The sequence below is a fragment of the Dermacentor albipictus genome, chromosome 5 (genome assembly GCF_038994185.2).
Source record: "Dermacentor albipictus isolate Rhodes 1998 colony chromosome 5, USDA_Dalb.pri_finalv2, whole genome shotgun sequence".
Taxonomy (NCBI): Eukaryota; Metazoa; Arthropoda; class Arachnida; order Ixodida; family Ixodidae; genus Dermacentor; species Dermacentor albipictus.
The window spans coordinates 138,717,240-138,735,656 of record NC_091825.1 but is presented as its reverse complement, the minus strand read 5'-3'; the positions used below and the strand labels follow the sequence as shown (position 1 = coordinate 138,735,656).

Below are 18,417 nucleotides of genomic sequence, written 5' to 3'. Positions count from 1 at the left end.
TTTGTTCGGTCAAATCATGATAATCAGCGTGTACACGTATATCACATGGGTAGCTATCGCGGTTTTCGTGACGCCGAGTGATGGACAGGTGAAGTGGGGATGGTCCGAAAAAGCTTTTAACTAATCGCAGAGGGCCGACTGCAGAAATGGAATAGAAATGTTTGGAATAGTTTTACGTTATCCCTTAACGTTACACCGATCATTCTTCTTTCCATAGCTCGTTGCGTCGTCCTCAATTTCAGCAGAACCCTTTTCGTAAGCCTCCAGGTTTTCCGTTCCCAACTAACATATGGAACGGAAACCTGGAGGCTTACGAAAAGGGTTCTGCTGAAATTGAGGACGACGCAACGAGCTATGGAAAGAAGAATGATCGGTGTAACGTTAAGGGATAAGAAAAGAGCAGATTGGGTGAGGCAACAAACGCGGGTAAATGACATCTTAGTTGAAACAAGAAAAAGAAATGGGCATGGGCCGGAAATGTAATGAGGAGGGAAGATAATCGATGGTCATTAAGGGTTACGGACTGGATTCCAAGGGAAGGGAAGCGTAGCAGGGGGCGTCAGAAAGTTAGGTGGGCGGATGACATTAAGACGTTTGCAGGGACATGGCCACAATTAGTACATGACCGGGGTAGTTGGAGAAGTATGGGAGAGGCCTTTGCCCTGCAGTGGGCGTAACTAGGCTGCTGCTGCTGCTGATGATGATGATGATAGCGCCTCAGCTCTCGTAAGCCCAGTCAGTAAATTAGAAGCGTCAACATTTACATACCTAAGAAGATAGAGGGAACAGCCCTGGAGTAGAGTGACTATGACACCAAAGGAGGCAGATTAAACCTCAACGACCGCAGCAGCTTCGGAGTCGATTGTGCCAGAGCAAGGGGGGTTATACTATAATACGGTACGCGAGTTCGGGTTGCTCTACGAACACTTATTGCACACACCGTGTGATCTGCATAAAAAATATGCAGATCCCACGCACTGTGGGAATCGATGTAAGCGAAAGCTTTGTCTGCTGTTTGCGTTCATTGACGTTATTTGGCGGTGACATATTGATGGCATGCGACAGTCGTGACGGATGTGCAATGTTACCTTACCTGCTCCACTCGACGCTTTATGCGAGCCTTCGTCTCGTCGGCACTAAGTGCACGCTTGGGCGCCATTCTGGGTTGTAGTGTTGTAGCTCACAAAACTGACTCCCCTCTGTCTATCTCTCTCTTTCTCTCTATTCACTCGCTAATATGCTCCCCTCCTCCTTCCTCTACTGTCGTTGCTGTTGTGGGGGAGTGGGGAGACAAGCGCGGCAGCCTCTGCCCAGCATTCACAGCATCCACGAAGGAATTAGGCCAGCAATCGGCGACAGGCACGACCACGCTATCGGACAACATGCTGTGGCGGCACATCGGGCAAAATTATGCTGTGTTCAATTTAGCGCCGGTCGAAGAGAAGTACGTACGGCCGCGCGGATCTCGTAAGTGCTTGCTTGGGCGCACAACTGAACAATCTATACTTGTCAGCTGGTTGAGGTGTGAAAGCTGTGCATGAAACTGCGGTCAATATTGTCTCCGGATAATGTTGTGTGGCTATCGTCACCAAGCTGTTCCCTTTTTCGTGATGCTTCATTCAATCTATCTGAAACATCAGGTATATATATGCCACCTTGAACGTTGCCAATTTCAACAAAAAGTGCTCTGAATGAATCATGCAATCACACACGCTAAACGTGAGTGATTGACACGCTAAACGTGATGCTTCTTTCCTCTAAACGAGCAAAGAAGCAAAACATTTTTTAAACAGCTGATAAATACGCATTTCTACACAAAGCTAAAAAATCTCCCATAGTTTAAGGCAATCCTTAGCCGCAACACAATAATTGAACAGAACTAAATAAATGCCCGAATGACAGATGCACAAATCTAATTTGTCCTGCTGTGTTCGAAATTTTCATCCATTATTCCACTGCTTTGTATGACGCTTTGCTAAATGACAGTTATAACAGTTGGACACTTTTCATAGTATTGAAACGCGTGCATTTCAATTCAGACACGACAATTACTTTCGACTGTATGCTGTCCGCCCGGCTGTAGTAAATAGCTGGCGGCCGCATTCCCGCAACGGCGAACAAGCCCGCTTCTATGCTAGAGACGCAAGCAAAGCGTTCTATCCAAATGCACGGCAACATCTCCGCAATATAAAGACAATTTTGTGCGTCAAGTCACTTCCAACACGACAAGGATCCGTGAGCGTGTCTGACTTTGTCGCAATGGTTCATCAGTCACGGATGTAATGTCGCTTGCGTACTGACGGCCAGCTGTTACGGCGTCAATTTCAATAAAACTTCGGTTCGGGCTACTGGGTACATAGCATTTTGACGATATAAAGAGTTTCTTTGGCGCTTGTGATGTTCATGCAGTGTAGGCCCACTCACCAGCTTCGTCCTAGCGCCTCTACATTTAAGTTCACTTGAATTGGTGACTACAGATTTGATACGAAACCTCATAGTGGCTTCATGGATGAGGTTTGTGAATGTTTATCATCAGAGTGTTGAACTTGCTTTCACCTTTGCACATGTCATCTATGTCATCCATGTCGTCTATCATTTATGTCATCTATGTCATCATCATTCCTCATCACACCTTTATGTCCCCGTTCTCCCTCCCCCTGTGTAGAGTAGCAGGCTAGAGCGCGTTAGATCAGGCCGACCTCTCTGCCTTCTTTCAATGAAATTATCTCTCTCTCTGAAGGTAAAAATTCGGCACAGTCACCCAACACAACTCACAAAGAAGAGACGATACAAATGGAGCTGACTAGCAACTAAATTATTCTTCTTGCAACAGCGCATATGCATACATACATACATACATATATATATATATATATATATATATATATATATATATATATATATATATATATATATATATATATATACACCCCCTTAACCACGCAACAAAAAACAAACAAGAGAAATGCACATGTCATACTACAGGCAGTTATCAAAAACGTTCGCGCCACTGCTTGTCTCGTCTCTTCTTTGTGCGTTGTCTTCGGTGTTTGTGCTAAATTTTTACATTTAAAAAAGCTGTTACGGCGATAACAGGCTTATAACAGGCCTGCTGATACCAGGCCACAAAATATGCAGAGCATGCGAAATTCATTACGATCTCTTCACTTACCGTTTATTCCTCTTGCTCAGTTTTGGCGAAGACACGAACGGCTGTATCGAAACGCGCGGGCACTAGACAAATGGCTGACGCAACGGACAACTCCTTGTTTCGCCACCGCGGAAGTCCGAACTACACTTGGCTGCGCGCTTCCGTATTGTACGGATGGAGTTCGGCAGCGCGGTGCGGCAACTACGAACACAAAGATAGCCCGTAAGGACTGGCTGACGTATTTCTGACGCTGATTGATGAAGTAAGTTTGGGGTATTATTATCTTAAACAACAAAGCGGGAGCTGCATCACCACCAAAGACACTTGCTCTGCCACGGCTTAAGTACCTGTGCTAGCATGAGTGGCGAGCTTTGTTTGCGTACTGTGAAACGATTACTGTACGCTAGGCCTTTGGGAAGAAGAGAACAAACGCTACATATGGTGTATCAACATTTTACTGTTTCTCTGGGGCCGAAAATAGTATAGCCCCCAGCAATGTCCGGTGTCTAATATCCGATATTATCGACATCCGTAGGATATCCACTGGATAAAATTGATCGGGTCTTCACAACCTCGCTTCTCCACAGAGCACCCTATACGGGAGTTGAATGTTCGGATGTTATCCCTATGTCCAGCGGATACCCGTGAATGCTCTGTGCTGGTCGACAGCGTTCTTACCTTATCCGGATGTCCATGGGATATTAGGGAATCATTGGGGTAGCACATTTTACTCCAGCACAATGGAGTAATTGTTTGGTACAAGGGAGTTTTCAAAGCGCATGAAGGGCAAAAACCCCAATCTCGGGTAATTTTTGGTAACAGTGCAGCCACACCGTAGACCTGTCCTATAACATTGGTAATAGCCGGCTTCCTTCTTGCTTTTCTACTTTTCTGTGTATTGTCTTCTGTTGTTAACAACGGAAACGTGCACGCAAGGCCAATAAGCTACGCGAATACGTCTTTAAGCCACCCCTTATGTATCCCTTTAAGACCTTTATAAGGAGTAAACGTAATAAAGCTCTGAAGAAAAAAGGAAAGTTATAACATAGGGCTCAGAAACTAGAGCGAGCGTCAGCAGGTAGGCATTGTTTGAAGAAGATAAATGGGCGCTGTACCATCGAGCGCCGCGTGGAAGTAGCGGGTAAACCAGTAATCGCCTAAGTTGGTACCACACTGTTTCGCGTAATTGTCCAAGTCCAGGTCCACGAGAAGCATGCAGTGATCAGTCAAGTTTCTCATAGCAGCACTTCTGAAAACATCCGCGACAGTCATTAGGTTGTTGAACATGTACAAGAGGGACGGGTTAGCCGGATCCGATCCTTTCACGAATATGCAGAGCGTTGAGTTGGGCTTACTTCGCAAGCAAGATCTCTGCCGTCTGCACATGTCAAACGCGTTGCCTATTCCTGGAGCACTTTTGTACTTCGAATAGTTGAACTTGATCAAGCGAGGTGGCTCACCAAACCTAGCCGGCAGGGAGGATTCCATCACGAGAAACGGCGCCACGCTCATGAGGATGCAGAACTTGCTTTCGTTGCCAGTGTACAAACTATGCTTTTTGAACAATTTCACAACCTCTGAGCTCCAAGCATGACACACTGTGACATCGAGCTGAACGGTACGCCACAGGCCCCGGGTTTCCATAAACACGAAGTCTACCACGTCGACCACGCTGTCAACGAGCGCAACTGTATCGCTTGTGCTCGTTGGCACAATAACGGCAAGCTGCCCGGGGAAGCCGTTGACCCGGAAGATTCGACGAAGGCCGACGAAGACGGTGTTCAACATTTTAGCGTCGTTAACGGCTCTGCTTTTACAGATGGGTTCCCCTTCAAGCCAGTGAATAACGACACCATCGAGGACGTGGGAACTCATCAGCGCCATCGTGCTATGGACGAAGCGAGTAAGAGCACCGTTCTCTCTGCCCAGGAGTGACAGTTGGGCGTAGTCCTCAGGGTAACCTCCCATGGCTAGTAATATCTTCACGCCAGGGATAGTGGAATTGTTCGAGATTTCCCTAAGCTTTCCAAGGCCGTACGTAAGGTCGAAGTTCTTTGCCCGGCTGGTCGGCAAACCGTCCTTGATACCGAATGACCAGTAGACAATTTTTCGGCAGATCGAGAAGGGTATGTTTTGCGGCAAGAAATCGTAGACGTTGCCCCTGCGAAACCTGGAGTTGTTGTAGAGGCAGAAGATGTTGGGGCGTCCTGATTGGTTCAAGAGAGGAGAGCGCTGCGGTGACACAAGGTGAGGGTCTTCACTGATTTGCTTTATCTGTTGACACCTGCGCTGAACTCCGCCCCAGGGATCCACCGTTGGCCGTGTTGGAGGTGTCGGAAAGTGGTATGTATGTACCGCCGTTATCGCCGTATCAGAGCTCTTAGCCATGCTGAAAGGTGCGCTGGTGAGATTTCTCATCTCTCTATTCGGCGTCGCCACGTAGGAGAGGATGACAATCCCCAAGGGAAGGCTCAGCGTTCCGGCGACAGCTAGGCAGAAAATCCACATATGCAGGTATGTGACACGGCCGGCTGCTGCAGGCTCTGCTGGTGAGCCAGGCGGCTCGGACACGTCCGCACGAGGCATTGTTGGTTGCGACGCTGTATCCGGAGAGAACGGTGACGCAGAGTATGTCTCGTTCTTGTCCATGCGTTTTTTCTTCGAAGCTGCTTGCCTTAATTTGAGTGGCGACGACGTCAGAGGCCGTTCGGAATGACGAGGCCGTTGTACATCTGTGGTAAGAGACTGTCGAGGCTCGAAAAGAATCAATTCTACCGGAGGAATGTCCGTGAACTCATCGATCGGAGGTGAAGGTGACAACGACAATGCCGGAGTCCTCGAGAGCACAACTCGCGTTCTGGGTGGACTAACGGTTACGTGTCGCCTTGATGCCCTTAGCTGTTCTTGACGAAGTTTCCTCGGAGCTCGCGCGTGTGAGCTGTACCTGGTGTCGGTTACTGTGGCAAGGGTCCCGGGTGACATGGCTTGGTAGGAGGTCACCTCTTCATCCACACTTGGGTCGTGCATGCTGTACCGTCGTGCTGCGCGTGGGAAAGCGGCGTTCTTGAAGTCATCCTTCTTGATGGATTGCGCTCGCGGTCGGCGTCGTCGTTTAGGTGACGTGCTCGGCTCATCCGACGGGAAGTCGTTCGCCTGGATAGCGTTTTCGGTGGTAACAGGCACTGACGGGAGAGTAAGTTGACGGCGCCGGGTGGCCATGGCGGCCCTAGCCTTGTGGGTGTGAACTTCCGGCCGTTCCCGTGAGCTTCGATGCAAAATCGGGTAAGTGTCGTATTCGGCCACGTTGCTCTGCTTGTCGGATGTGTCTGACAAGATGCTTCGGATGTCATCCGAAATTCGTCGGTAGCTCCCTGTCGGGGGAAGGCTCCAAGGAGTTGATGCACTCTGATCATCTGCGTTAGACGACTTGGTGTTGCGCCGAAATTCGGTGGGAACCCCAAACAAAGGAGAGCCTTCTTTTGACTGGTCCATGGTGGTGAAGTTGTCGTTTTCTTCTCACGTTGTGGCTCGACCCACTATGGATGATTGGTTAAGAAAGAAATGTATAAATCGGATGACCATAAAATTTAAGTAAGATATTGAAATTTTACGCTTAGAATATATGCTTTGTCACATATACAACAAAATGAATTGGGTGGTGTGAATTAAAAGCAATGAGAAATAAATAGAACCCTTTTGAGAAGGCCATCGCTTTCCCTTTCGTAGAATTGCTTTCACCTTCTGTTGGAGAATAGAGATGAGCGGTAATGCTACATTTATCTGCAATCTTGCTGCTTATTATAGTAAGAATGGAATTTTTCGTTATATCCAGATACACTGGTTCCGAAACCGCGTTGCCACGATGCTTTATTTCGCTGCCGAAAGCACCGATATTTTTTATTGATGTCAGCAACAACTCATTAACGTATTTATCTGCCTGCGTGACATAGTGGCTGCACTCTTGTGTAAATTGAAGAATCCCAGAAGATGCAAATTCATCTGGGCTCCCTCGCTACTGCGTGCCTCATAATCATATCGTGGCTTTTGCACATAAATCATCATAATTTATTGAATTACATTTTTACGCATTTAACAATGCGGAACTGCTTCTATCAAGTGAGGAATACACGTAGGTACAAAGCCAGTATTCGCCGATATAGCGAAGACACTGCCGCGCATGATGATCGAGGTCGAGATCGTGAGGGTGCTCACATTGCACTGATCGGCTATCGGGCAACTTTCCGTAAATATGTTTCCCAACCACACCTCGGTGTGGAACTTGGGCACCATGTGAAGGTGAATGCTTATAAAACCGCCCACCTCAAGGCAGGAGTCGGGGTTTCTTTGCACCGGAAAGAGATCTGACATGGCTACGGTGGTTCACCTATCCTTAGAGCACTGCCGAAGCTCGACTAGCTTATCACTTGAACCGTGGTGGTCATATTTCTCAGCATGAACAACTCACTGCCGTATAATCCTGGGAAGTCTTCCTGTCTTCCAACAACCATGATACCAAGCTGAGCACTGGATGAATTTGGCGTCGTTTACGGTATGATGCGAACAGTCGTCAATCTGTCCAACTACATCGAAGGCAAGTGGCTTGCAGAATGTGTATTCAAGGTGGCGGTTTTCTGAATTGTCACATGTCCTAAAACACACAGTTGACACCATGACTAGGCGATCGAGGAGTCTTGGAAGAGCGTCGAACTGGAAGGTCTTTCGGAAATAAGAACGCACGGCATGGACTTCCGGAGCGTTCTGGTCTGATCTGCTATTGCACATGGCTTCGGCTTCCCGCGAGTGGGTGTCCACCCAGTGGCGTAGCAAAGGGGGGGGTGCAAGGGGCCAGTGGGGGGGGGTCGTATACATCTGAAGACACACGGGAATTGTTGATATTGTTACGTAGGAACACACCGACGAAAAGCTATTTACAAGTATATTTACAAGGCAATACGCCGCAGTTGACCAAGAGGCAACAGCCCGCGCTAGCTTCCAATCGTCGTCTTCGTCTTCTTCCTGCGCGGCTCTTCGTCAGTGGGAATACGACCCCGTAGCATTACCCCCGGCGGCAAAAGCGCCGTCCCGGAGCGACTAAAGGCTGGACTCGGAAGCAGTGTAGTAGCTCTTGAGCCTACTGACGTGCACGACATCACTGGACGCCAGAGTAGATGACGAGGTTAAGCTCACAGGAGCAATTTCATAAGTCACAGGCGTCACCTGGCGAAGCACGCGGTAGGGCCCTGTGTATCGCGAAAGGAGCTTTTCGGAAAGTCCAACGTGACGACAGGGCGACCACAGGAGCACGAGTGCACCAGGCGAAAACTGTACGTCACGGTGGCGGGCGTTGTACTGACGCTGCTGCGTGGTTTGCGAGGCCGTCAGTCGAGCACGGGCAAGCTGGCGTGCATGATCGGCGAGGGCGATGGCGTCGCGCGCATACTCGGTTGTTGAGGTCACAGCAGGAGGAAGTACCGTGTCAAGGGGCAAGGTCGGTTCGCGACCGTAGAGTAGATAAAATGGAGAAAATCCGGCGGTGTCGTGCCGGGAAGAATTGTAAGCAAAGGTGACGTAAGGAAGGGCAACGTCCCAGTCGTGGTGGTCCTTCGAAACGTACTTGGACAGCATGTCGGTAAGGGTACGGTTTAAGCGCTCTGTCAGGCCATTGGTTTGAGGATGGTATGAGGTAGTCAGCTTGTGTTGAATAGAGCAGGAACGCACAATGTCGGCGATAACTTTCGAGAGGAAGTTACGACCGCGGTCAGTAAGCAGCTGTCGCGGGGCGCCATGCACTAAGATAATGTCACGCAAGAGAAAGTCCGCGACGTCAGTGGCGCAACTGGTAGGTAGAGCCCGCGTGATAGCGTATCGGGTGGCGTAATCAGTTGCGACGGCTACCCATTTGTTCTCAAAGGATGACGTGAGAAAGGGACCGAGGAGGTATAATCCAACACGAAAAAACGGTTCCACAGGGACGGCGATCGGCTGGAGATGACCGGAAGGTAGCACCTGAGGCGTTTTCCGACGCTGGCAGGGATCACAGGCAGCAACATAGCGTCGGACGGAGCGAGCAAGACCAGGCCAATAGAAGCGGCGGCGGACGCGGTCGTACGTGCGGGTTACGCCAAGATGTCCTGCAGTGGGTGCGTCATGCATCCGAAAGAGCACAGTCTGTCGTAGATGTTGTGGCACGACAAGAAGAAGATCAGGGCCGTCAGGGAGGAAGCTCCTTCGGTACAGAATGCCGCCCCGGAGGACATATCGGCGAACGGAGGCGTCGGTAGGTGCAGAGCGTAGACGCTCGATGAGTACTCGCAGCGATAGGTCGCGGCACTGCTCATCGGCGATGTTAGCGAAGGCAGACACAGAGAAAATGCCGTCGGCGGTACTACTGTCGGCGTCGTCAGGCTCGTCTACCGCGTAGCGAGACAGGCAGTCAGCGTCCTTGTGTAGTCGGCCAGATTTGTAGGTGACAGAGAACGAATATTCTTGGAGGCGTAAGGCCCAGCGACCAAGTCTTCCAGAAGGGTCTTTCAATGAGCGTAACCAACAAAGCGCGTAATGGTCTGTGATAACGGAAAAGGGTCGGCCATGTAAGTATGGGCGGAACTTCGCAACCGCCCAAACTAGGGCCAGACACTCACGCTCAGTGATGGAATAGTTGCGCTCCGCGGGCGAGAGGAGCCTGCTGGCGTAAGCGATAACACGGTCGTGGCCACGCTGGCGTTGTGCCAGTACTGCGCCAATTCCGTGACCGCTGGCATCAGTACGGACTTCGGTAGGCGCAGAAGGGTCGAAGTGGGCCAGAACGGGGGGCGTTGTGAGAAGATCGATGAGAAGCCAGAATGCAGAGGCCTCGTTATCGCCCCACTGGAAAGGGGCGTCTTTTTTCAAAAGCTCGGTTAGTGGTCGTGCTATGGCCGCGAAATTTTGGACGAAACGGCGGATGTACGAGCAAAGGCCGATGAAGCTGCGCACATCCTTGGCACACTGCGGAACAGGGAAGTGCGTAACAGCATGGATCTTGCCTGGGTACGGTTGCACTCCATTCGCGTCAACGAGATGTCCAAGGACGGTAATCTGGCGACGGCCGAATTGGCACTTCGATGCGTTGAGTTGCAGACCGGCTCGCCGAAAAACGTCCAGGACTGCTGAGAGGCGCTCGAGGTGCGTAGCGAATGTTGGGGAGAATACTATAACGTCGTCTAAGTAGCACAGGCACGTGGACCATTTGAAACCGTGAAGAAGGGAGTCCATCATGCGTTCAAAAGTGGCAGGAGCGTTACATAGGCCGAACGGCATCACCTTGAATTGATAAAGACCGTCGGGTGTTACAAAGGCAGTCTTCTCGCGGTCGAGATCGTCCACGGCAATCTGCCAATAGCCGGAGCGAAGGTCAATAGAGGAGAAATAGCGAGCACCGTGGAGGCAGTCAAGGGCGTCATCAATCCGAGGTAGGGGATACACGTCCTTTTTGGTAACCCTGTTAAGGTGCCGATAATCCACGCAAAAGCGCCATGAGCCATCCTTCTTTTTTACCAGCACAACCGGTGACGCCCATGGACTACATGACGGTTCAATAATGTTCTTGGCAAGCATTTTGCGAACTTCGGAGTGAATCACTTGACGCTCAGCCGGTGATACTCGATACGGGCGGCGATGAATAGGAGGGGCATCTCCGGTATTAATGCGATGTTTAACAGCTGTTGTTTGCGCCAAAGGACGATCGTTAAAGTCAAAAATATCTTGGTAGGAAATGAGAACGCGGTAGAGCGCACGAGCGTGCTCGGACGGCATGTCGGGTGCAATCATTTTCTGTAAGTTGGCGATGGTACAAGTCGCCGACTGCGATGGTAGAGGAGGATCGGTTGAATAGTCGTCTATTGAAATCGATGCTACAGAGTGATCCTCGAATGAGCAAAGTTGGGCCAGAGACATCCCGCGTGGCAGCACTTGTGTCGTCAAGGCAAAATTGACCACTGGCAGGCAGACGCAATTCGCCGTAATAGATAAAATAGTATGAGGTAGTGTGATCCCGTGTGTAAGGAGGACGTCTTGCATAGGAGCCGCGATGTAGTGACCGTCGGGCACTGGCGGGGATGACACGAAGTCAACGTAAGTCAGTGCCGAAGGTGGCAAGCGAACGAAGTCGACGGAACTGAGGCGAGGAAGGCGTTCTTCAGCGGGATCCAGAACAGGCAGGTCGAGGCGGAGAGTACTGGCGGAGCAATCGATGAGAGCAGAATGTGCGGAGAGGAAGTCGAGGCCGAGGATGATGTCGTGGGGACAGTGAGCGATGACTGTGAATAGCACGGTAGTGGAGCGATCGGCGAAGGAGACGCGGGCGGCACACATACCAATTACGGGGGCTGTTCCGCCATCGGCGACACGGACAACAGGCGTCGTGGCGGGCGTGATTATTTTCCGCAGCCGGGTACGAAGATCCGCGCTCATTACCGACAAATGCGCCCCAGTGTCTATGAGAGCTGATACAGGAACACCGTCGACTTGCACGTCAAGAAGGTTCAGATGGGTGGGCAACGTCAGGAGAGGATTTGGCGGCGTAGGGAGCAATGCAGCGTCACCTCGAGGCGCTGTGTCGTCTAGTTTTCCGGCTGGGAGCGGCGTCCGAAGGGAGTCGGCGAATAGGAACGACGGGGCTGGGGAGAGCGAGATTGTCGTCGTTGGGGCGAAGGCGAACGAGAATAGGGGCGGTTCGGCGCAGGAGAATCGGTGGCGGCATTATCTGAGCGGGCAGCATAGGGACGAGAAAGGCCACCTGGGGGGCGAGAGTAGGCAGTATATGTAGACTGGTTCAGGGAACTCCAGCGACTGCGGCAGTGCCGAGAAATGTGCCCAATTCGATGGCAGTGAAAACAAATGGGCTTGTCGTCTACAGTGCGCCATTCAGAGGGGTTGCGGAAACGTGGAGGGTAAGAAGGTGCGGGACGGGGTGGAATCGAAGATGCCGGGTGGGGATCAGGGCGACGGGCCGAGCAGATGGTGTGAATACCCATGTTGGCGAACTCCTGGCGGACAACTGCCTGGATCAGGGAAACAGTGACTGCAGGTGCATTGGAGGGGCTGGAGTCGAACGCAGCCGGATAGGCGGCCTCGATCTCACGCCGCACAATCCTGGTAACATCGCCAGTGTTGTTGGGACGAGGAGCGTCGGCACAGGAAGATGTCGCTGGGGTGTTGGGCAGACGGGCAAACTGTTGGTCGATACGTCGGCTTTTAGCGAATTCCAGGCGGCGGCACTCTTTTATAACTGCATCCACCGTCGCGACGTTGTTAAACACGAGCAAGTTGAAGGCGTCATCGGCAATGCCTTTGAGGATGTGGGAGACCTTGTCGGACTCAGTCATGTGTGCGTCAACTTTGCGGCATAGAGCCAAGACGTCCTGAATGTACGTGACGTAGGGCTCCGTGGACGTCTGCACACGACCGGAAAGCGCCTTCTGCGCGGCAAGTTGGTGACCGTAGGGGTTGACGAACAAGTCTCGAAGCTTTTGCTTAAGCGAATCCCAACTGGTCGGCTCATCTTCGTGCGTCCGATACCAAACTCGAGGTGTGCCACCGAGGTAAAAGACGACGTTGGCGAGCATGATAGTTGGGTCCCACCGGTTATTGCGGCTGACGTGTTCGTAAAGGCTGATCCAGTCCTCGAAGTCTTCCCCATCTTTTGCCGAGAATACGCCAGGATCACGGGGAGCGGAGAGGGTGATGTAGGTCGTCGAAGTGGCAGCAGGTGTCGGAGCCGGTGGAGTCGGGTTGGCGTCGCCGGGAGCCATGAAGGTAGGCTCGACGGACCGTCCACTGCGAAGCTCCGTGACGAGGTACAGGGAACGTCCACCTCCACCAAATATGTTACGTAGGAAGACACCGACGAAAAGCTATTTACAAGTATATTTACAAGGCAATACGCCGCAGTTGACCAAGAGGCAACAGCCCGCGCTAGCTTCCAATCGTCGTCTTCGTCTTCTTCCTGCGCGGCTCTTCGTCAGTGGGAATACGACCCCGTAGCAATATCCTCGCCTTCCTCGACTACACCCGACTACACTGAAGACCTATGGGCCCCGGGTGCCAGACGACCTAGCTACGCCACTGTGTCCACCCCGTCAAGTAAGTGTGACCTCATGATCTCCATGGTGTTCCGCGGACGAAGCGAGAAGAATGACCGTTATTTCGACACAGAAGCGAGAGCAGGGTGTCGTCCGCCCTGTATCCGCACGTTGAGCATAGTATTCAAATCTGATGCGCCACAATAGCTCATGTTTCTTTGTGGTGCCATATGAAATGAATGAACCCTTAGCCTGGTCAGTTTTACTTAGCGCCAAACTTTATTGTCGAATTACTGAACTGAACAGCGTTGGTGATCAGGAAGGACGAGCAGGCAACGTATCGGCAGTGGGTGAAGAGCACCTGTGGTAGGAAATCAACGTTTGTGCCCCTGAGGTACCTCCTGTTGTTGTACGGGAAGAACAAATTGTGACGCGAAACTGTGACGTGGTCCGTGCTGAGATAGACCAGTGTCGGTGGCGATTTGTAATCCCTATTCACAGATTGCCGGAACGCCCGCCCAGGACGCCTCGCGCTTGGCGTCCATTTCCGAGCAGTACCGCGCCCGGCCAAGGGGTATTCTACACCGATGCAGCTAGCCCACACCACGGGGGTTGGTATACGGCAGCTGTCATCAACCAAAAGGAACCGGCAAAGGGCCTCACTTTCCGTGCCCCTAACCTAACACACGCGGAGGGAGTCGCCATCGCGCTAGCCGCCGCGGATCCAGCTGCCATAGTCATTACTACTGACTGTTGGGGTGCCTATCGGAACCTAGAAGAGGGGCGAATTAGGTATCGTGCCTTTAAAATTGGGTACCGATGTGAGTATCATGGTTACTCGACCCGGCACACCTTCATCAGGGCACCAGCACCTGCACAGATCGAGACAAAAGAGGCAGTAGACGCTACCGCTCGCGCGCTTAACCACCAGGCACTGCCTCATCCGTCGCATATACAAGACGAGGATTTCAATGCGGCTGCTAATTTCTGACAAATTTCTCTTCGCTATCAAACTTCTCACGGCCGATATCCTCCTCCGTGTAAAGGCCTCAAGAAGGCGGAGAAGCACTGGCCCCTTCGACTCTATACCAACACAGTATTATGTGACGGCAGTGCTTAAGCATTTTAATTCGCCATAATCAGGCGAGTGCCCGCCCGATCGGTACGTGTCCCCGGACACCTACCACATGGTGTGGGTATGCCCCTACAACACAGCCTTGGTAAACTACGCCCTTGCCAAAATCAGGATGATTAAACGCTGCCCAGTGACTTTTGCTGACAAAGAACGCATCGAGTATTTCTTGCAAATGATTCACCTCGACCAGGTGGCTCTGGCGATTTCAGTGCAGCTACCAAAAAGTGTTGCTGAGTTCCGAAGCATTCTGACCGAGGTTGATCGTACTTTTGAGCACGACCTGCTATTGCTGCAGAGGGTACGTGGTCACCTCCTTCGTGCTTGCTCCTCTCTCTCTTCCCATCCGCTCTTTTTCTCTTCTCAATCCCCTACACCTTCCCGCCGTGCAGGGCAACCAACCAGAGAGACCTCTGGATAACATCCCTACATTTCTGTACATCCTTTCTCCCTCTCTCTCTGAATATATATTTAGGCGTCGCACATGATTTGTTCTACAGGTGAAAAAAATGTATCTATTAGATATATGCAAATCCTGGGTAACTCGTGCATAAAAAACAGTGAAGGTGATATGGCACGCACAAGACTAGTCTAGTTGGTGCTCCATTGACTTGGTTGAATCATGTGGTTTTGCGTGCCAAAACCACCATCTGATTACGAGGCACGCCGTAGGGGGGGAAAGGGGGGTGGCTCCGGAAATTTGGACCACCTGCGGTTCTTTAACGTGCAAATAATTCTAAGTACATGGGTGTTCTCGTATTTCGCCCCCGCCGAAATGTGGCCTCCGCGGGCGCGGTTCGTTTCCGCGACCTCGTGCTTAGCTGCCCAACACTATAGCCACTAAGCAACCGCGGCGGGTTATTGACTTAATTCATCCCACGCACTTTGTGTAATCGTGCGCCACCGTAAGGCATTCTTAAGAGAGTGTTGTTGACGCACGAGATTCGCTGGGGAGCTCCCATATAAGATTTCATATAGAACTTCAATATAAAAGCAGTCAAGATACCAGGTACTTGTTTAACGAGAACGGAATTTTTGAAAACACGTCGGTGACATATAGCACCAGCCTATTGATTTCTTGGAGAGGCCGGCACTGCTTGCACAAAGAAGCAAATTGAATATTTGACTGGGTACTAAAATGTTGTTAAAACTGGTTTTTAGCTAATTATGTTTGCTCTCATCGTAATCTACGAATCAAAGCCAATGAGTTTGCCAGCTACAACCACTTGGAATGCATATGTCGAATGCTGTAATTCTTTCTGAATGAATGTGACTTGCGATCTCATAGAACCATACAGTGATGAAATGCAAAATGATACTAAAATCAGTTAGCAGGGGTGTTCTATTCGCAACTTTTCCCATTCAAGTGGAATAAAAATCGAATATCGAATCGCATATCCAATATTTTTTCTTTCCTAACCTAACGTACAATATAGAGTTTCTAGGAGTCAGTTTCGAAAAGAAACAAAACAGGAAAAAAATCTTATTTGCATTGTTTCTTACTCGCGTATAATACTATTCGGAACTGGATGTCTGTTATACGGCTGTGTCCAACAGAAATAGAACTGAAAACCTCACCCGAATCGATATTTTTCTCGTAACTGAACCGGCACCCAAGGCTGTATTCTTTGAGCATGCCAGAACCCGTACCGAACATAGAACGATAAAGTATTAGCTGTTACCAGTTCAACACAAAATGGTTTGGGATGCAAGGTGACAACGCATATTCATTAAATTCGTGACTCATTGAAACACCTATTTCACTCCTACGTCCTTCAATTACTTAAGCTCCCTCTTCAGAGACGCTTGGTCTTCTGAACTCGTTCGTGCTAGTTGTGTTCACGACCGAAACGTTGTTTAGGGCACCGTCGAATCACCATATTTGTGCAGCTGCTCCAAACCAATAACAAGAAGAAATTCTCCTTATCAAAGTGGCTGCAGGTTTTTCTTCCAGCGCAAACGTACAGGTGGGCAAGTAATGCGGTATATAATAGACATAGAGTGCTGCTGGGATCATGCGAGGAGCAATCGCAGTTCCTACTTTGAAATATCCTTTAAAGTCAGCAAACGTGTTTCCTTGTAGTGGGCTACGTACTACGACCGTTGGCGAATCCTTTGTTTCGATTGGGGGACGGTACTATGCCCAACACATATTCAAAATAGTTTGCTAGTGACGAATTGAGTCTTTAGGAAAGTCGAGACGAACCTCTAACAGCTTTAAAAATGGCCAGGCTTAGCTTAGTTAAGCCAAGAATGCGTTGCATATTGCGCGAGTTGGGGCCCAGCTTTTCCTCCGGCTGTCGTGACGTTACTTCACGTGGTTTCGCTAAAGGTCAATGGTGGCTGCCCGGCCGCACCCAAGGGCTCAACTGGGGGATTGCAATATGCAACGCATAAAAATAGAAGCAACTTAATAACAAACATAGCAAACTTAAAAGAGAATAGACCCACATATGACACGCGCAGCAATGAACAATGGCTCATACCCTCAATGGTGGCTGCCCGGCCGCGCCCAAGGGCTGAACTGAGTGATGGATGGATGGATGAAAAACTTTATTAGGGTCCTTTGGGGCGCGCACTAGCGCGCAGCGGGCCGCTCCCATGTCGGGACAGAGAGGCCGAGTCTCTCCGCCGCGTCGCGGGCCCGTTGGACAGCCCATAACTGTTCTTCGAGGTTGGGGCTGTGTAGGACCGCATCCCATTGTGAAGAAGTGTTGTTTTATCGCTGTGTAACGCGGGACATCGCCAGAGCATGTGAGGTAAATTCGCTAAATCATTGCATAGTGCACATGCATTTGTTGTCTGAATTTCGGGGTACACCTTGTGAAGAAGTAGGGGGTTTGGGTAAGCCCCCGTCTGTAGAAGCCTTAGTGTCAAAGCCTGAGGTCTATTGAGTTTGCAATGTGGGAGGGGGTAGATCCTCCGAGATAAGTAAAAATGCTTAGTAATTTCGATGTACGAGGAAGGATAGTCCCGATTGTCAGTACCCCCAGCGTCACGCTGGCCGGTAGCTACGCGGTTGATGATCCCTCACGCAGTTCCGTGTGCCGACTTGTTGAGGTTGGGCGGGGCACCCTTGATCTGTCCCATGTGGGCTGTAAACCAGATCAATGTGTGTGGCTTGTGTCCTTGCTTCCTAGTATCCTTAGGGCCAGCTCGGATATGGTTCCTTTGGCAAATGCCCTAACAGCTGATATGGATGATGATGAAAAACTTTATTGAAAATGCCCGGCGATTTGGGTGGGGTGGGGCCATAAGCACCCCAGCCTAGGTGACGGCCTCGAGTCCTTGGACCCGGGCGGCTTCCTCGGCGTGCCGGACGGCCCACAGTTGATCGGCGAGGTCGTGGCTGAGCAGGGCCGCCTCCCAACGCGCCCCTCGGTCCGAGACTGCCATTTCTATCCCGTTCGTCGGAGACTCCTGCTGCTGGCTACCGGCGCATGCCCACAGCATGTGCTGCAGCGTCGCTCTGGCTCCGCACGCTTTACAGGCGTCGGACGGATATATGTCGGGGTAGCAGAGGTGAAGGATCACCGGGTTAGGATATGTGTGTGTCTGCAATTGCCTCCAGGCAACCGCCTGTTTCTTGTTTAGGTTGGCGTGCGGTGGTGGGTATTTACATCTGTTCAATCTGTAGTGTTGCGTGATGTCTCTGAAAGTGGTCATGCGATCCCCCCACGTCCACTCCTGCATCGCTCTCGCGGTGGGCGAGACGTCGGGATTGCCGGCGGGCGCCGCGGCTCGGCATGTAAGTCCTCGAGCCGTGGCGTGGGCCGTCTCGTTTCCCGAGAGCGGAGGGTCCGTGTGGGCGGGGGTCCATACGAGGAAACGGTCGTTTTTGCGGCAAATATTGCCCTGTTGAATTTGGAGAATGTGGGCCGCTTCCCGGGAGATCCGGCCGCTAGCATAGTTGCGTATCGCTGCCTGCGAGTCGCTGATTATCACCTCGGCATCCGTGGTGGCCACCGCGAGGGCTATCGCTGCTTCCTCGGCCGCCTCCGTCTCTTCCGTGCGTATCGTCGCGCTCGCGACGCAAGTTCCGCTATGGTCCGTGACTGCAACCGCGAAACCAC

The 18,417-nt window shown here is 51.0% G+C and overlaps 1 protein-coding gene across 1 annotated transcript in view; it reads right to left on the bottom strand.

Moving 5' to 3' along the window:
* Nucleotides 1-3,590: 3,590 nt before the first annotated feature.
* LOC139060593 (uncharacterized) overlaps nt 3,591-18,417 on the bottom strand; it is a 30,207-nt gene continuing 15,380 nt past the window's right edge. The window contains exon 2 of the mRNA XM_070539738.1: nt 3,591-6,687. Within this exon, the coding sequence (XP_070395839.1) occupies nt 4,223-6,643 (2,421 nt within the window). The 5' untranslated portion in view covers nt 6,644-6,687 and the 3' untranslated portion in view covers nt 3,591-4,222. The remainder of the gene's footprint in view (nt 6,688-18,417) is intronic.